The sequence below is a fragment of the Diplotaxodon limnothrissa genome, linkage group LG2 (assembly GCF_057381915.1).
Source record: "Diplotaxodon limnothrissa isolate DT_005_m linkage group LG2, D_limnothrissa_male_GT1.1, whole genome shotgun sequence".
Classification (NCBI taxonomy): Eukaryota; Metazoa; Chordata; class Actinopteri; order Cichliformes; family Cichlidae; genus Diplotaxodon; species Diplotaxodon limnothrissa.
In genome coordinates, this window is record NC_140597.1 from 22,752,425 (window position 1) to 22,772,803 (window position 20,379).

The window sequence follows — 20,379 nt, forward strand, 5'->3', positions numbered from 1 at the left end:
AACCAAATGAGAGAAGAATCCAAACGAAACACCTGAACACTTGAGACATGCAGACACATGGGAAGGTTAACAACATCAACATGGGACAACGGGAAACTGACACAATATATACACATGAGGACAGACATGGTAACACATGGGGAACGCAGCAGGAATGAATTAGACGTGTCGAGACAGGGATAGGAAAACTGAACACACTGAACACAGGACGAGACGCTGTCAAAATAAAACAGGAAGTACAACACTGAGACCGTGACGAAGATGTAGGAACTTGTGACACGTAGGGCGAGAGTTGTTACACTCTAGCCGGTCGCCGAGCTGTTAATAAGTCCCCTGAAAACATTGTAGAGCTCGTCAGTCGAACGAGCTCATTAAGGGTGTCCTGCAGATATATTAACACAGACGCTGCATCGCTCGCTGTTTGTCATCGTGGCGATGCTTGAACACAGCCACCATGTTGCTCACCAGCAGGCCGGCCTCTAGGGAGGCAGAGGTCTATACACTATCATAACTCATAATATCATTATAATCAAGTTTGATTTGTTACAAAGCCTACAACTATATGTATAATACATATGTGGATGCTTATGTAGCTACAACTCAAGTATATGTTTCAGTTAATTGTAGTAAAAGAGAATCCAGCACCCAGATAATTTAGGAGTATTTAACATAATAAGACGTTCAGCTACAGGGCCAATTAACCGTGGCACTTTCAGTGAAACATTACTTTAAAAATTTTACATAAAGCAGCATTAGCTGAGTTTAAAAGAAAGACTTAGTGCTTATTGTGATATATCAAATGAAACACACAGAAGAGGTTATTAAAAAGGCTGTAAAACCACTTGCACAGTCACATGCTCATATATTAATTTGTGTGCTGAAATAGATCATCTCAAAGTTAAGACTAGTGACTGAAGTTGGTGGGAGTAAAGAAATACCTCGACTGATGTGACAGGTTATACACTCACCAGCCACTTTGTTAGACACACCTGTTGAACTAAGATATCTACGTGATTACCTTAACTGTACTTTAAGTAGTCGTGTTTCATTTCTGTTGTAATGTAACCAGACGTGAACGCACTGACGTTGGTGATAAATAATGCAATCATGTTGGCAAGTTAAACAGACAGGTTAAGCAGTATCATGCAGCTTGGCGCAAGTTCAAATGTAAAAACACCTTTTCAAACAGTGTCACCCCTGCTGCTGCCAGGGAACATTATGCTACATATGTAGAAATGGAAACCTATTATAGCCTTCCCCACAGTAGCGCCCGGGGCAAACACACTCTCACACAAGCCACAAATACACAGATGCACATGCACGTATCGCTGAATCCTGGAGGCCGAGAGAAGCAACGTGAAGGTGAAAACAAAAGGTTTTCTTCTGCAGATTTTAGTTTTCATGCAGCCGTGCTTAGTAAATGCTTAATAAATGCTGTATCTGATTTTCTTTGGTTGAGTTATATTGTTAGAATTTATTGATTTACTCACCCGACTAATAATCTTCTTACCAACAAGGAATTTGTATTTCCAGTAATTATTGATAGATGTGTACACTGGTGTCCCACAACAAAGTAACAGCAACAATTTCATAAATCATGTCAAATTTTCACTTTCTATCCTACAAAGACATGCGTTAGGTAAACAAGCACACATGCTGGAGCGTGCACACACGCGTGATTGAGAGGGAGATGGAGAGAGATTATAAAGCCAGCTGTGCGGCAGGAAGCTCTGCCAAGTGAAGGGCAGAACCAGCGAGCTGAAGGCAGATGATAAGATGACAGATGAACTGAGCCCAGATGGCCTCCACATCTTCACTTCACAGTCCCATAATGCTGTTGTAATTGTGCATATTTTCACTCCCTTCTCCGGTTATTTGAAGAACCTGTAGTTACCTGTTCAGCATGATCACTTTTCCTGCAGCCTCTGTTGCGTCGTGTCTCCGCTGGCAGCAGTTTATCTGAGCGGTGGCCTGTCTGGCTCAAAGCCATGCGCTCTCTTGTCTAAAGAGCCTGATCAATTCAGTTTAACAGCAAAGGCAAATGGAACATGAAAAAACAATATCAGCAGCTGTCTATTGTCTCTTGATTGTCCTCCTTGCGTTTAATACCTGCTGGTTAATTAATGGTGACCAAGTCCAGAGTGAACAGTACAGTGTAAAGCTGATGGACCCTGGAGAAAGACCAGAAAACAAAACCTTTCTGAAAATCTGATGTAAATATCACTATATACGATGAAAGTATAACTTAACCATATACAGGATTAACTATAGTTTTTACAGGGCTTTGTGCAGTCATGTGAAAAACTAAGTGCACCTTTACCGTTTCCAAAGGTATTACCTTGTTACCGTCTTAACTAGGGATGGGTACCGGTATCTGGTGCCATGATGGCACCGGTTCCGACATAAACGGTAGTAACCAGACCGAAAAACAGCGCACATTTCGGTGCTTTATTTTGTTGCTTTTTTTTTCCTGAGCTGTGATACACTTTAGATTCTAGCCAATCATTTTATGTTTCCGAGGATAGTAGGCGGGTCCAGGTACGTACGTTCTTTTAGAGCAGAGCTACAGATTAAAAATGCCCAAGGCAAAGCGGTCAAAAGTCTGGCTGTACTTCACAGCAAAAGATGCAAACTCAGCAGCAACAAGTGCTTTAAGCTGATCCTGTGATACTGTGCAAAGGAGGTAACACCTCAAATCCAATGAAACACCTGGCGACGCATAGCGTTTTTTTTAAAAGCCGAGAAATGCGCCGTATTTGATAGCTTGCTGCGAGACCTCACACCGAGCACATCTACTGCGGGTGGGTTGCCTGTTATGCAACATCCCCCAAAAACACGAAGAGGAGAGTCCTGGCCCCTAGCCCTGCCAGTGTAGCAGAAATGATGACGGATGATGATGGCAGCAGCAGCCGTTCTTCTCTGCGTGAGTAGCTTAATGTTGTTCGTGTGTAATTTACGTTGAGTAGGCTAACCACGTTATTACATTAATGCATGTAAGGTGAACTAGCAAACATCATCATAGCTACATGCGGCTGTCTTCTTGTTTGATGGCAGATACTCCCTTCACCCTGGCCAAAAAGGCTAAAATGACCAAAGAAAAAGTGGAAAACAGTTAAACATGAGAGGTTTTTGGACAAAGTTTGTGTTTTTTCCATTGTTTAAGCACTGCTTCCAGCCAAGAGTGATGCCATATATGTCCTATAGCTGCAGAAAAGGCTAACATTGTTATCCTTTTACAAAAAAACAGCTGAACATGAGAGGTTTTTGGACCAATTTTGTGTTCTCCATTCTTTAAGCACCGGTTCGAGCACCGTTTAAGCACCGGCACCGTTTCAAAAGTACCGGTTTGGCACCGGTATCGGATAAAACCTAAACGATATGTCAAGAACCGAAGTTCAACACACAAGCTGGACCCAGGAGCAGAACACACACACAGCGGTACAAGAGAAAAAATAAACTTTATTATAACTGAGAGTGTCCCGGGAGAGTAGAAGGGAGAAAACGCACGGAACCAGAGAAACCGAGGGACCGGGAGAAGAATCGCGCAGGAAACGCCGAGAGCGGGACCGTGGGAGGCTGAAACAGAAAAAGAAAACAGGATTATTGGGGTGCGGGTAAACCGGCAGCATACGAGGGGAGGTAGTGTACGCGTCTTACGATGATAGCGGGGCCAAGGGAACCGGAGGGAGGGGTGAGGGTCCGTGGGGAGAAGCTCCAGAAAGGGCGAGGCGGCTGGGGCTGATTGTGATCCAAATTCCGGACAGGCAGGTGGACAGGCTGGTGGCTCAAACACGCCGAGCTGCGATCTGAGTATACAAGGCAGAGTTAGTGTTAGTTCACACGGATAGGTTTACATAAGGGCTTTCCCGCAGGTGTACGTTACCGCTGAAGGACGACTACGGACTGGCGTGGAGCAGCAGGCTGGGCAGGATTAAATGGTCCACCTGGTGATCGCCTGGGATGGGATGCAGGTGTGGAGTCAGCGGCCACGCCCACGGGAGTGGGCATCCCATCAGCACCTCAGACGCCGGGCCGCGGACCATGACACGATACCCATCCCTAGTCTTAACTTCTATGGAAGCTGTAAGGGTCGACTTTGTTTTCCATAGGACCGCACATCTATTCAGTTAAAGCACAGAATCAAACAACAGTTGCCTCCAGCTGCTTTATATTGATACAATAATAGAGAAAACCCCAGGAATTAGTGATAGTGGGAAGGAAGAACTCCCTTTTTGTCAGGAAGAAAATTTCAGCTGAACCAGGGTCAGGGAGGGGCATTACAGACAGCGTGCAGAGTTTGATATAGATATAGACTTTCAGCCTGTTCTCACAACAATATAGTGACGATTTGTCACGTCCGGAGGCGTTCCTGAGGAACGCGAAAGGTGACCTTCAGCATTCATATGCTACGTGCTGGGTTGTGGATGAAATCCAGCAAAAATGATGCTCCTGCGGTCATACACGTTCCAGCCATGTATCCCTAACCCTGTAACCTTATCCCTAACCTTAACCAGCACTCTAATGACGTTAGATAGTGTTTTCCAAAGCAAATTAAGTAAAACGAACGTACATGTGTAGATTTATTCCAAACTCATGTTTCCTCATTTTCTGATCTGGTAATATAGGGACGTGCTGGGTGCCCGGAAGCGTAATATACTGACGTTTTGTCACCTGGTGTAAAATGTTACGCTTTGGGAGTGAGAACATGTCACTATTTTAACTAAAGTATTCTTAATTTAAGCACAAATCAACCTGAATGCAAAAGTAATCTTAAGCTTGTTTTTGAAAGGGGCTGCTTCAAATCATGATGAGTCATAAAGCAATTAAACAAAACCTGAGGTTGAACTATAATAACAATCATACATGTCTAGTCAGATTTAGCTAAAAAACAGTATAGTTCAAGTTTAGGAGGAGACAATGACTTAAGTTTTTTAAAAAGGCCCTTTCACAGTGTACACACCTCCTCATGCACTCAGACTACCAGATGTGTGTGGCTGTGTAAACACACTCTGTAACCACTGCTGTGTTTTTGTGGTCAAGCTGGACCCACAAACAATGAGGCATCATGACACTAAAAGACAGATATTCTGTACTTGAGTAGAAATACAGATACTAGTGTTAAAAATACTCCAGTAAAAGTTGAAGTACTCATTCAACTTCTTTACTCCAGTAAAAGTGAAAAAGTACCGGCTCTGAAATGTACTCAGAGTAAAAAAGTAAAAGTAGCTGATTTTCTATCACCTATTTTTATGCAAAGCAGGCTGAACCTTGTGCTGCATTCATTTAACAATAAAATAAAATTAGTAGATGGGAATAATAAAGTTACTCAGCTGGAATCAGGAAAGAGAAAAAGAAGGAAAAAAACATGTTTATTTTCTGAGGGTGACTTTGCCTCGAAATAGAAAACATGTGTAGGGAAGAGGTTCAAGTAGATTCAGCAGGTGGAGGAATCCTAGAAATCAGTAGTAGTGGCTCATTGTGTGGGAAAGAATCACAGCTCATGATCATTTCTGTTCAGAGCTCCAGCAGATTTTTATAGCTCAGGCTGTGATCAGCTGACCTGCTGCTGCTCTGAGGTTTACTGCTCTTTGTGGATTTACCTGATTTTAACAGAAGTTTCATGAGCTGATTTTCATCCTCGACACTGACACTACACGGTCTATGCTGGCTTTGTATTAGACAGTATGAAGTTGGTATGAAGGTAGAATTCGGTCAGTGGATCTCAGCATCCTCAGCTTAAAATCATATGAATCTCTGCTCCCCTCGATGTAACCAAACTCTGCCCATGAAACCACGGCCGCTGTGCACCAGTCACACTGTTCTTTACTTTAAATCCATCACAGTGCAGCAAACTAACCTGTTTGTCCTGCACTGAACTGCAGAGGATTTTCATGCAACCTTAAATAACAACCTCAGTTTGGTTTGTAGCACATTTCACAATATGAAAAAACCCCATAATGCCACATGTACTTTACATTTCCAGTTCATCAAACAGCGTCCTTACTATTAAATCTACCCTCTGTTCTTCCTCTCCTGCCTTTCTTATCTTTCTCCATCTCTGAGTGAAGTCAGCTCTCTTCCTTTTCTGTGAAATACAGCAGCTGGACCTTCAGTTGTTTGTTGAACTGATAGAAAGGTTACATTTGAAATCACCTGACACTTAAAAAAATGTAACTCCCTTTCTGCTCGCTCGTCTTCTGTATGGATAGAGGCTGAAGTACCGCAACTTACAGACACCTGCAGTTTTTCGGGTGTTGTGCCAAGAAATTAATAAATAAAAACACCCAATTTAACCCCTTCAACTATGCCACACAGGGTTTTGGGGTTTGTTCGTTTTTTGCATCTTTCATGTCTTTTTGTGCCACATCTCCTGGTAATAAATGCATTTCATGTGTTTCAGTTTGGGCTCAAATCACTTTGATGTTTGAAACCCGCCGTGATGTGAAATAAAAACCCCTCAAAGCGTTAAACCAAAAGTAACGAGCCTGTTTTGAAAATGTAAGGAGTACAAAGTACAGACATTTGTTTGAACATTCAGGGAGTAAAAGTAAAAAAACTACTCAGGTAAAGTACAGAACTGAAAGCTCTACTTCAGTACAGTTACTTTGTTACCTCCCGACTCTGCTGAAGGACCAGCATTATGTGCAGCGTTGCAGCTTGCTGTAGCACAGGACTGTGACCCACACACACATTTTCCACACGTCTCACTGGTATGATGAAGAAAACAAAACCTCCAAAAACCAGGAATTACTTCTACCGAGCTCTCCCCCTTGACCCTGTTGATAGTTCCAACCACGAATACTTTGTTGAGTCACTATTTAAAAGGCTGCAGCCTTTAAATATGTGGGTGTCGTGTGGATCTTGTGAGGCCCACTGGACATATCAAACCAACGGATCACTTTGTCAAGGCTGTAAGGCTTTCATTTCCCCTGTTGTGCCTGTGATTTTATCACACAAATAAACAGACACCGAAGCTTCTGCTGGAGCCTGAAGATCTGACAAAGGCTATTTTGTAAGTCTTATCTGTGTTACTTATGCAACGTTGACACAGGAATACACAGGAAAAAACCCAGAGCGAAGCCTCTTTGTCCTAAATAAGCAAACAGGTTTGATGCTTACGACATAAACAAGGACAGAAACACTAATTGGAAGCACTGAAGAGGAAATTGTCTTTCGGGTAGTTTGTATACAGGAAACATATGTCCTGTCACTTCCTTTATATACAGCCTTATAACACAGACTGAGCTGAGTGATTATAAATACATGAACGAGGTAATATAAGATATTATGGGAGACAGGATATCAACAATAGGGATTTAATAATGAAATAAGAGCTAATATCTCAAGCTCACTCAGAGATAAGTGACATATGTTTCACCGTTTCTAACTGACAACAAGGGGAATGTGTTTGGAAAAACTAGTAACTCAGTGTCCATCAAGTCATCGGCTCAGACACACTAATGCACTCCTAGATGAAGTTTGTATGTCTTAACTTGAGCTAAACATCTGAGGCATGTACACGAGACGTCCACTTAAAAGCTGCTCCGTCAGTCTGCACCAGCTGGCGCTGCATTTTAATTTGGCAACAACGGCGGCATTAATTTATTTCTGACGGCTTGATGGCTGATTCCTGAGGAAAGAGGAGGAAAGCAAGCCAGATGTAATGCTTTCACACGCATACTCATCTCCTTTCATCTCCTTCCTTCAACACATACTGTTTATGTTGCCAGAATAAAATAGGCTAGAGAGCACTCAACTGAAAATCCCATTGAGAGTAAAAGACGCTCACCCTCCTCCTTTAACTTCACTCGGCGCTCTTTAAACAAAAACGAAACACATCAGAGCGGGAAACGTAAACTCGTGTCGGGCAGTTTTTGTCTTTTGACGAATGACGAGCTGAAACAAAAAAGCCTCCCATCGGATGCATTAAATGCCCTTTGCACCGTTTGCCCATAATGTTTCTATTGTGGTGTGAAAAAAGACATTTTATGTTGCAAACGTCTGATAGCAACACAATGAATAATTTAAAAAACTAACATCACCCAGGTCCACTTAAACAGTTCTGCAGAGGGAGCCCGGCACTCGTACAAGTCTTTCCAGCACTAATGACAAACAAGTGCAGCCTACTTCGATGCAGCAGATGCTCAGCTGATGTTTGTTCTCACCTTGATTTCTTGCCAGATGTCTTATCGGCACTGTGGGCTAGCTGCCCACCGAGGAGAGTTAGAAAGTAGACACTCATTAAATAAGACGGTGCTTTATATGAAAGCAAGCTCCAGTTTTTCCTGGAGCAACAACAGAAGCAGATTGTAATCCGGCTTAAGAAAAAACTGCTGACCAAAAGACTTCTGCCTGCCATCAGGGTCACGTCAAGTCCAGTGTCATATTTTGGGATATTTGGGGGTGAACTTTGAACTTTGCCAGATCTTTTTGCACAGTAGTGGACAATCAGTTTGCTTTTGGACCTTTATGTAAACTAAATGATAACTACTTAATAATTCTCTTGAAGAGATGCATCAGGTAACGTCCTCTTGTAGCACTGATTTAAGCCTCATTTGTCCAAAAGTTATTCATTTGTTAGATGGAAAAGAAAGAGTGGCATACTGTAGTCGCGCCACAGTCTGGGTCTTTTGGACTTGAATCAATAATATTAATGAGCCTCCTCTGCAAGAGAGATCTGCTGCTGACTCAAACACACTTGGTTCTCTTTGGTTACACATCAAAAGATCTTTAAAGGCAGTAAGGGACATAAAAACGTCGGCTTAGACTGAAGTCCAGGTTATGTCTGCTGTTACCATCTGTCTGGCATCTCAACTCATTTCTTCATTAATCTGAGCATAAGCAGGATCGTCACTAAAAAACCTGACAGTCCTTGTTTTCAGTTTCATGCTGAAACAATCCAGAAATGCAGTTTCTCAGTTAATGTTCACAACATTCGTCACATTGCCTCCCATTTCCTTATCAGGTATCTGACGGACACAACACTCACCACTCCAACATAAACACATACTAGACTTTAAACAGTGATATTGGGCCAAGCTGTATAACATCTCAGATTCTGACTAAAGAGAACTGAAGGAGCAACAAGTGTTTAAAAGATCATTGTCTGAGGATATAATCCATTGTTTGTTTTAATCAGATTGACAGTGAACAGTAAAAAGCAGTATTAAGAAACTAGAAACAGAAGTTATTTTTCATAGGTACTGCAAATATGAAAAATAAATTAGTGGGGAAAAGCACTACAACTGTAGTCTGGAAACATTAATATAATTATAATCATTGTAAAAAATAAAGCTGACTACTGATTTCACCTACCGTGGATTATTTTTAGAACATAACTCTCGCAATAAACGAGGGGGCGCTGTATATCAAAGTAGCGGGTAAGGCCTAGCAGACTCAATCCGGTCCACTCGCCTGTGCCGAGACACCGATCAGCCAGCGCTGACTCAGTTATCATGTTGAGTAGCCCTTCTCATTGTTGTCATGAACTGGATATCGTCTTTGTCCTGCCTTCCTCAAGAATCAAGTAAAAATAAAAAAATAAAAGTTGCATTAATATTTTACTTAAATCTGTTAAATAATCAGAACTATGACTCAGAATTCTTGAATGAAGTTTCCCTCGTTCTGCTCGATGTGTTCAGATGACATATATTCACTATATCAGCTTTAGGGCGTCAGCATGTCAGTTTGTTTGTAGTGTATCATGGCGCCTCCCAGGGGTTAACAGAAGATGAATTAATACATCCGCTTCTCATCTGGATGCATTTGGCCTCATCAATAAATTTCCCCCAGGCATAGGAAAGGTTACCTAATGACATTTAAGCAGCACTGACATTAAGCAGTATATACATAACCATCACAGCACATGAAGAAAATCAAAGTCCCCTGTTACAGGAAAAAAAGAGAGAGAGAAATAATTGGGAATCATATCACTGACTCATTTCCTGTGTTACTGTGATGCTGATTCACCAGCCAGGCAAAGAAAACCAACACACATACATGAAGCTTTCCTGCGTTTCTTAAAAATACTTTCCGAGGGTGCCTTCGTATGTCTTCCAAACACACAACTGGCAGAGACTGCACGATGTAGGGTATGCATAGGGGCGCACACAAACATGTATACGAGGGTTTAACACAGTGCTTTGCCAATATTGTTTCAACCGGTTTGCTATTTATTAATTTAATTTAATTGAAACTGAAAGAGAGGGAAAACAGAGAATAGATGAGTAATGATAGAAGAAAAACAGGACAGAGACTGCATTCATACAGTCTCTGTCACTGTGTGTGTGTGTGTGTGTTGCCCGAGGAACAGTTGATGGATTTGCTGCTTGACTGCTCACACAGATTGGTGCCTGCTGTGATGGCAGCCTTGAACTGAAATTACGTGCACACTCTCACATACACAAAGGGAACTACACATAATTGCAAAAAAACTGTGTGCACGCACGAGTGTATTTGTGTGTATTCTTAAGTTGGGACGAGCGGGCGTGTTGCCTCCAGGAGGCCATTTAAAGCTCTGTGGAAGGATGGATGAACACAAGGCCAGCCGAAGCACCAGAGAAGATGAGACAGGTTCAAAATGCTGTGTTTATGCATTGATTAGTAGCTAGGCTTTTTTTTACCCACTGATAGGTGCGTAATTTTTTAGCAAATCAGTCATAAAGCAGTCGACTCCTCTGATTATTATCTTTTGTTCAAAAAAGTGTGTGAAATGTTTTTGAAGTGAAGAGAAAACAGGGATTAGTTTAAACGTCCTGAAGGATCTCAGAGCCGCTTCCTGAGCTCAGTTTTCCAGTTACTCTGATGATAGGCTGAGATCATAGTTCATCCAGGTCTTGTTAACTCCTCCCTGATGACACAAATGAGAGGTGGACAAATAGTTTGGTCTTGAAAGTTGTGAAGATTTGTGTTTTGTTCCCATGTTTGGGCTAAACAGGGATAGCAGGGAGAAAGAACGTTCAACGACACCATCTATTAATCCACCAATAACGACGGAGCCTGAGAAAAGATTCTGTCTTACACAAAAACTACTTTACCTCACACTCATTTCTCCCCAGTTCCATCAGGATATATGAGTTTTTATTAAATGCCACATACGATCATTAGCTGACATCAGGTGTTTGAACCAGGTAGCTGTGAATTCCCTATGGAGACGCTGAGGACAATAAATTGTATGTAAAAGTAGCTATATTGGACATATATGTTCAATTAAATTAAAGTGTGTCAATAATCTGTATATGTATGTCTCTTTATGTGATTCTTATTTCCTTCTGTGGCTCTTAGTGTGATTTAATTTGACACCCTTGATTAAAGAATGAAACACATTGGTTAAAAACTGAATGACCATTGAATGAATGGGATCATCTCTAGTGGAAAGTTACTGAGACAGTGTTGTTTAGACTAGAATGAGAGAACTTCTATAATAAAACTGTTAGGGGCACACCACCATTTTGAGATCCACGGCAGCGTGTCATGCAGGACGCATCTCCCTTTTAGAAGTAATAAAGTGTTAAATGGTCTACTGAGCAGTGTTTTGTCTTCCATCGGATGCCTCTGAGAAATCCAAAGAACTCGGTGAAGTGTTGATATTTACAATTGGGGGCTCGTCCGGGATTCCAATAGGAGGCTGAGGAAGATAGATTGGGCGATCTGGACACAAAAGAAGGTGTTGATATTTACACCTTCTTTTGTGTCTTTTTCTTCATTTTGAGTATAAAGCGATGAAATTAAATTGTCATACGTTGTACTTGGGTAGGGGTTGTGGTGACACGGAGATTTATTTATTCATTTTAAAAATGGAGGCAAGCCCAGAATTTGTAATAAAACACTGATAATGTAACGATATTGCAGATTATTTGAATGTTGCATACATACACACACAAAGGCAAATATAAACTGGAAAAAGGGATAAAATGTAAATCATTCAAATTTCCCGCCAAAACTGCTGGTAAGTTATCATAGCCATCATTTGGAGTAGATGTCCCCAAGCCCCACGGCACGGACCGTGGTCGTTTGGGCCACAAGACTTGAGGCTCGGGTGTGAACTTTATGGGTTTTATTGGTTTTTATCGTTAACTCGGTTTCCCTGGGTCTTTTCCCGTGTGTTATGAATAAATATTTTTTTTGGTACCAGTACTGGTTTTATTTTGTTGTATTTATCCGCAACACCTTAAAGGTCGGTGTGTGAAAATATTGTCGGACATAAACCGGTCTGTGGCGCAAAAAAGGTTGGGGGGCCGCTGCTTTAGCATCAGGGATTTTGGGACAAGACCCTCAAAGTCAAACTTTTCTCAAACCTGAGGTAAGAATACCACTGATTGATGAATTAAATGGCTATCCAGGCAATCGAAACATGGAAAGTCAACTACCTCTGCTTTTATTTAAATGAGAACCGTTGTTGGGTGCTGATTAAGCTCACATCCCACGAGGCCAGAGAGCAGCGGTCCGGGTTATAGTCTAACCCAGCGGTCCCCAACCCCCGGGCATCGGACCGGTACCGGTCCGTGAGTCGTTTGGTACCGGGCCGCGAGAGTTGAGGCTCAGGTGTGAAATGTATGGTTTTCAGGGTTGTTATTGGTTTTCAGCGTTATTTTGTTATCGTTTTTATCGTTAACTCGGTTTTCCTGGGTCTTTTCATGTGTGTTATGAATAACTCTTCTATTTTTCAGTACCGGTACTAGTTTTATTTTGTTGTATTTTTCCGCGACACCTTAAAGTCCGGTCCGTGAAAATATTGTCGGGCATAAACAGGTCCGTGGTGCAAAAAAGGTTGGGGACCGCTGGTCTAACCCACAGGCCTTTGCTACATGTCTTCCCCCTCTCTCTCCCCTCTTTGCTGTCTCTATCCAAAAAAAGCAAAATGCCAATAAATAATATAAAATAAAATAAAAACATCCAACAGAACACCCCTGTTAGACTAATGAACAAACCATTTGCTTTTCGAGGTAAAATGCATTTTTCTTCCTCTTTATTTTACATGAACATCGCACATATTCAAAATATAAATAATAGTCATCTAGAACCCCGCTCATCGCTTTAACGCAACAAACACGTTGGCTCATCTCATTCGAACCAGACTGATAGAGAGCTACAGTCTTGACACTAAAGCCAGAGAAGCAGTACAAGCAAGAGTGAAAGTCACGACCCAGCAGGTACTTTAAACAGCCCTGACACTGATTGAGACTAAGTGGCAGGATGAGTCAGTAAACACTGTAGGGCTTCATCCAGTAGCAGTGAACAAAGGATGTTTGCACCCACACATGTCGTGCATAAATTAAAGTATATTTATATAAGAAGGGCACTTCTGATACGTTTTTAATGTGCTTGTTCAAATTCATGTCCACTTAAGGGCAATTTACTTCCTGAGTTTGAAAGTTGGATTTAAACAGACAAAAAGATTTGAGTTCAAGCCAGCAGAGAGGTGACTTTGGTGATAGAGTCCTCTTGGCTGTGCAACATTTGAAATCAATAAAAGACATAATTGACTTGAGCTGGCGAATGAGAGGTCATGCCAGAATTTTAAAGTCTTTTATAGTGGATGTCATGTTGTTTAGAGAGAAAGGAAGAGGACATGCAGATGTTTAAGCCATGATTCTTTAAAAAGATCATTTCCTGTCCTAAATTTATGGATGATTGAAGATTAAGTATCATCTGGATAAAGACCATCTAATGTTCTGAAAGTGTAAACCTTTGTTTCTGACAGGCAGTGCTGACAGTCATAACAAAAGCAAAAAGCAAAGCAGCGAGTGGACATCCGTGTCATCCCGCAAAGTGTGAAACTTTGTGCTGAAACTTTTTGGTGTAACCTCATTAGCGTTGACAGTGTCCGTCGCTGTGCTTTCTCAGCATCCAGTGAAACTGATTTTGTTTTGTTCCATTGTGACATGTTGATCCCCCACACACACACACACCCCATCTACCCCCCATTCTGTCTGTCTTTCTTTTTTAGTGGTGCATCAGGGAGCAGCAGTGAATCAGAAAGCAGCTCAGAGTCTGACACCGACGAGTCTGAGAGCAGCTCCAGTGACAGCGAGTATAATCAGGCCTCCCGCACAAACACTCCAGAGGTAGGATGACAACTCGATCTGTGTGTGTGTGTGTGTGTGTGTGTGTGTGTGTGTGTGTGTGTGTGTGTGTGTGTGTGTGTGTGTGTGTGTGTGTGTGTGTGTGCTTGTGTGTATTTATGCAGATTTCCTGGTAACTGTGTGCACACAGTGGGTACCAACTGGGTAAACACACAATTTATTGGGAGAAAATGCTAACCATTGTTAAAATGGTTAAATACAAATAAGTAAATATTATATTCCCTTATGTTTAATGTATTGTAAAATAAATGAAGAGTCATGAAAGGTGATCCTTTTTCTCAGCTGTTAGATCTCATTTAGCCAGTTTTTTTCTGTATCACATGCAGTAATGTGTTAAAGTCTTGAGCCACCCTTCGATTCTTTAGATTTTTCTAGGAATGGTCCTGGGATTTATTGAAACATGCAAAAATAAATGGAAATACAGTACCTAAGGCAAAAGCAGAGTTTGTAGTTCTAATAGGTTAAAAAAGTCTGTAAGTCAGTTAGGGATGGGTATCGTTTAGGTTTTATCCGATACCGGTGCCAAATCGGTACTTTTGAAACGGTGCCGGTGCTCAAACGGTGCTCAAACCGGTGCTTAAAGAATGGAGAACACAAAATTGGTCCAAAAACCTCTCATGTTCAGCTGTTTTTTGTAAAAATATAACAATGTTAGCCTTTTCTGCAGCTATGGGGCATATATGGTATCACTCTTGGCTGGAAGCAGTGCTTAAACAATGGAAAAAACACAAACTTTGTCCTAAACCTCTCATGTTTAACTGTTTTCCACTTTTTCTTTGGTCATTTTAGCCTTTTTGGCCAGGGTGAAGGGAGTATCTGCCATCAAACAAGAAGACAGCAGCATGTAGCTATGATGATGTTTGCTAGTTCACCTTACATGCATTAATGTAATAACGTGGTTAGCCTACTCACGCAGAGAAGAACGGCTGCTGCTGCCGTCATCATCCGTCATCATTTCTGCTACACTGGCAGGGCTAGGGGCCAGGACTCTCCTCTTAGTGTTTTTGGGGGATGTTGCATAACAGGCAACCCACCCGCAGTAGATGTGCTCGGTGTGAGGTCTCGCAGCAAGCTATCAAATACGGCGCATTTCTGGGCTTTTAAAAAAAACGCTATGCGTCGCCAGGTGTTTCATCGGATTTGAGGTGTTACCTCCTTTGACAGTATCACAGTATCAGCTTAAAGCACTTGTTGCAGGCTGCTGAGTTTGCATATTTTGCTATGAAGTACAGCCAGACTTTTAACCGCTTCGCCTTGGGCATTTTTAATCTGTAGCTCTGCTTTAACAGAACGTACGTACGTACCTGGCCCCGCCTACTATCCTCGGAAACGTAAAATGATTGGCTAGAATCTAAAGTGTATCACAGCTCAGGAAAAAAAAGCACCGAAATAAAGCACCGAAATGTGCGCTGCTTTTCGGTCTGGTTACTACCGTTTATGTCAGAACCGGTGCCATCATGGCACCGGACACCGGTACCCATCCCTAAAGTCAGTTGATATGAGCGCCATCCGACCTCACAAATCACATGATAGGCTAGGTTTCACAATGAGTTCACCTGAAATCTTGGCTGATTGTGACCTACACCCGTCTTCACACCTTGGCTTGTTCAAGGTTCAAGGTTCAAGGTTCTTTATTTGTCACATGCATAGTTATACAAGTATAACACACAGTGAAATGTAGCCTGACACGCTCCTTGACATGTGCAAAAAAAAATTATATATACTATATATATATAAATATATATATAGTATATACATTGGGTGAATGTGCAGTAGTAGCAGCAAGCAGGTGAATTCTGTACATTAATATGAATAGACATCTGACTATTTTACAGGATAGACAATATAAACATATTTAAAATTAAAGGAATTGAAATGTACATTGTGCCTTGGTTTAGTGTCTGGAAGAGAGTCCTGTCTCAGTCAATTATAGATGATGTGAGAGGGCGGGTGTGTGTGTTTAGGGCACGGATGGCTTGGGGATAGAAGCTCCTCTTGAGTCTCTCTGTCCTTGCCTGGAAGATGCGGAACCTTCTACCAGATTGCAGAAGTTGGAACAGTTTGTTGCCAGGATGGGACGGGTCCTTCAGTATCTGCGCTGCTCTAGTCCGGCATCTCCTGGTGTAGGTGTCCTGAAGCGGGGGGAGAGCAATCCTGCAGCAGCGTTCTGCTGTACGGATCACTCTCTGGAGAGCTTTTTGGTCCTTCACACAGCTGTTCCCAAACCACGATGTCATGTTCTGTGTGAGGATGCTCTCCACAGCGCCTGTATAGAAAATCCTGAGGATCTTTGGAGAGACCCTGAACTTCCTCAGTTGTCGTAGGTGATACAGGCGCTGCCTAGCCTTTTTGGTCTGGACCTGAATGTGGGCAGCCCATGTCAGGTCTGAGGAGATGTGGACACCAAGATACTTGAAGGACTGCACCCTCTCCACTGGAGCTCCATTGATGATAATGGGCTTGTAGTCTCTGTGCTGACTCCTTCTGAAGTCCACCAACAGCTCCTTGGTCTTGCTGACGTTCAGCTGGAGGTGATTGTCCTGGCACCACGATGCCAGATTCTTCACTTCATCCATGTAGGCCGCCTCATCGTTGTTGGAGATGGCACCCAACACCACTGTGTCGTCAGCAAACTTCACAATGGTGTTGGAGCCATGGGTGGCCACACAGTCTGAAGTGTAGAGGGAGTAGAGCAGTGGCGAGAGGACACATCCCTGAGGTGCTCCTGTGTTGATGGTGATGCTGTTGGAGAAGCACCTGCCCACCCTCACCACCTGAGTTCTGCCAGTGAGGAAGTCCAACACCCATGCACACAGACGGCTGTTAAGTCCCAGATCCCTCAGCTTTGTGAACAGTCTGCAGGGCACTATTGTGTTAAACGCTGAACTGTAATCAACAAACAGCATTCGCACATAGTTACCCTGTTTCTTGTCCACGTGGCTGAGAGTGGTGGATCTGTTGGATCTGTAGGCGAACTGCAGCGGATCTGTGGTGTCTGGGATGGAGGAGGAGATGATGTTCTTCAGCAGCCTCTCAAACACCTTCATTACTACCGAGGTCAGTGCAACTGGCCGGTAATCGTTCAGGGATGAGGGTTTGCTGTTCTTGGGCACAGGGATGATGGTGGATCTTCTGAAGCATGTGGGGACCACAGACTTCGCCAGGGACTCGTTGAAGATGTAAGTGAACACACCTGCTAGCTGGTCAGCACAGCAGCGCAGCAGATGGCCGGTGATGCCGTCTGGCCCCGCCGCTTTCCTTGTGTTCACTCTCCTCAAAGCCACTCGGACGTCATGCTCCGCGATGCTGGTCACCGGTCTCTCGCTGATGACGTCACTGTCCTCGGTAGTCAGGCGGTAGATAGCATTAGCCGCCTGGCTAACCTCGAAACGGGCGTAGAACTGATTCAGCTCGTTGGTGAATGCAGAGTCAGCGTTGATCAGCGCAATGTCCCTGGCTTTGTAGTCCGTAATGGTGCGTAGTCCGTGCCACATACTTCGTGTGTCGCCCTGGTGGAAGTGGGACTCCACACGTTCCCGGTACCGGCGTTTGGCATCTCTCACCGCACGCCGTATGAGGCCGCTTTGTAGGCGCTCATATCGCCAGTGGCGAGACCCGCGTTGTAGGGGGCGGTCCTGGCGTTTACTGCAGTGCGGATCGATCTGTCCATCCACGGTTTCTGGTTTGGGAATGTGGTGACTCTCGCAGTGGGGATAATCTCCTCCACTAGCATATTGACGAAGCATACTGCTACTTCCGTAAACTCGTTGATGTCGACTGCGCATGCTCTGAACATGTCCCAGTCTACGTCGTTGAATGCGTCCTGTAGCGTAGCTTCTGATTGGGCAGTCCACCGTTTTACCTCCCTCGTGGTCACATCTTCCCTCCGTATGCTTTGTTTATACTGGGTGATGAGGAAGATGGCGTTGTGGTCAGACTTCCCAAAAGCCGGGTGTGAGACCGCTTTGTAGCCCTGCTTGTATGGCGTGTAGCAGTGATCCAAAATTCGATCCCCTCTCGTTGGACACAAGACATGCTGGTAAAAGTTTGGCATGACTTGTCTGAGGTTTGCTTTGTTAAAGTCTCCTGCTACAATGAGGGCTGCGCCCGGGTCCTTGTTTTGAAGCGAGCTCAGCACATCATGTAATTGGGACAAAGCCATACCTGTGTCCGCTTGGGGTGGGATGTAGACCGCCGTGGCGATGACCGAGTTGAACTCACGGGGCAGATAGAAAGGGCGGCACTTAATGCTCAGGAACACCAGATGTGGCGAGCAGCCGCTGGAGAGAGTAGAAATGCTCCTGGCATCACAACACTTTCTGTTTACCATGAAACACACTCCCCCACCTTTGGTTTTGTTTGACTCTGCCGTTGTGTGGTTAGGTAGAGGATCAATAGGGGGTCCATTGTCCCTCTTGGGGGGAGACTCCCACAGGGCTTAAATCTGCGACTCTCCAGTGTAAGGACGGAACTGAGTGAACAAGCCGTTCTCAGAAAACTTGGAGAATTATTCCTTAAGATTAATTTAAAAGTGGTAAGATAGAAAGCTAGGCTCCTTTTATATAAAGATAAAGAAATGAGGGGTCACTCGAGATTTTTACACAGTACTGTCAACAACGCACCAATACAAACACTGAGGCTGTGAATATCTTCAGCTCTGACAAATCTCTCCAATTTTATTTTCATTTTATAAGAGGCAGATCCCCTTTCACTGCTATTCTCCCGATTCACAGCTTCTCACTTTACTGTAAATCTTACTGTCTGTAAATTAAATGAACTCTCCCCACTCTGTCTTGTCAGTGCTCTGAAAGTCATAAAACTCCATCTGCAGAAAAAACAAATTACGACAATATTTATCGCATTATTTCAATGCCTCGACGCTGCTTGGGTTTATAGGCGTGTGCCGTGAAACACACTGGAAGAAACTGATGTAAAGAGACAAAGCAGTAAAAAAATCACAGCACAAACAAAATAAAAAGTTGTCTTTTTCCTCCTATTAGCCCGAGCCTCCGTCAACCAACAAGTGGCAGCTGGACAGCTGGTTGAATAAGGTCCAAGCTCAGACCAAACCCCTGGTTCCCCCACAACAAGAACATCATGGCACAGGTTGGTAGACATGGAAGGTTAAAGCCATTCTGTCCACGAAGAACTGCAGGATGTGCTAAATAGCCTAGATAAACATATCTTGGTTAGGTTACAATTACCTATTCTAGTCAAATGGTCCACTGCTTAGGCTCCATCAACCAGGGTCCAGAGACATTCTCCCCAGGCAATGAGGCACCGGGAGTGGGTACGGCTGCCAAAACTAAGCCCTGTGGATCGAGCAGTACGCCTGTTCCAGCTGCACCTACAGTGGAGCACAAGGACACGAGGGCAGCTTTCTGGTAGGTTTGTTTAGAATATTGCTAAAGTAGCTCTTCAAAATAGCATCTGCTGAATGAAAGACTGAATGAAAGACTAATTGTAGGTTGCAGCTGGCAAAAATGTGTCTTAACCATCTATATATGAAAAAAATGTGTTTTGTTTTCTTCAGCCCGGGCAGAGAGAAGGCAAAGGCCAAGCTGAGTCAGAAGGCCTCGGGGGAGGGCCAGAGGTCTAAGATGAGGCTGTCGCTGGGCCTGTTGTCGGGGCCCGAGGTCACGACCCCAAGGAGGAACACCACAGGGAAGAAACAGCCCAGACGGACAGAGAGGTCAAACAGCGTGGAGGATAATCAGAACCAGACATGGAACAGAGCAAACCAGCACAGGTAAGAAATAAAGGAAATGATGATTGTGTTTGCTTGTGTTTTACTTCTAATATAGTAGAAGCTTTGTTGGAGTAGTAATTGTTTGTTGTTGTTAACAACGTTTTTTCATTGTAGACACAGAAAAGTAGTTCTTCAAAATAGATATGTAACACTGGCAGGACAGATTCATATAAGATAAATATAGTGCTGTAAAATCCTCACCATAGCATATATTCCCTCTAATGGCTGAATATAATATATATAATAATGTAATATAATATATAACCACTGAGTTCAGCTGGCATGCTCACATCTGTCACATCTGTTGTGATATACTGTAGTGGACATGGATATAATTTTTTGAAGTCATAGTGTACATATATATATATATATATATATATATATATTGTGGCTGTTCAACTTGTAGCCAAGCATCTCACTGATCACTGCTGCCGTATTGTTGAACAGCCACAAGGGGCAGTACCCTCCATGGAGAAGGAGGCTAGAGGACAAGATCAAAGTAGCACGGAGGGAGGTTAGCCAACTAACGGAGTTGCAGAAAGGTGC

General features: G+C 43.2%; 1 protein-coding gene across 1 annotated transcript in view; it reads left to right on the forward strand.

Annotated features, from left to right (window-relative positions):
* Positions 1-20,379, forward strand: part of aff2 (AF4/FMR2 family, member 2) — a 199,978-nt gene that overhangs the window by 141,474 nt on the left and 38,125 nt on the right. The window contains exons 11-14 of the mRNA XM_085368200.1: positions 13,949-14,066; positions 19,085-19,190; positions 19,318-19,468; positions 19,618-19,833. Of these exons, the coding sequence (XP_085224326.1) occupies positions 13,949-14,066; positions 19,085-19,190; positions 19,318-19,468; positions 19,618-19,833 (591 nt within the window). The remainder of the gene's footprint in view (positions 1-13,948; positions 14,067-19,084; positions 19,191-19,317; positions 19,469-19,617; positions 19,834-20,379) is intronic.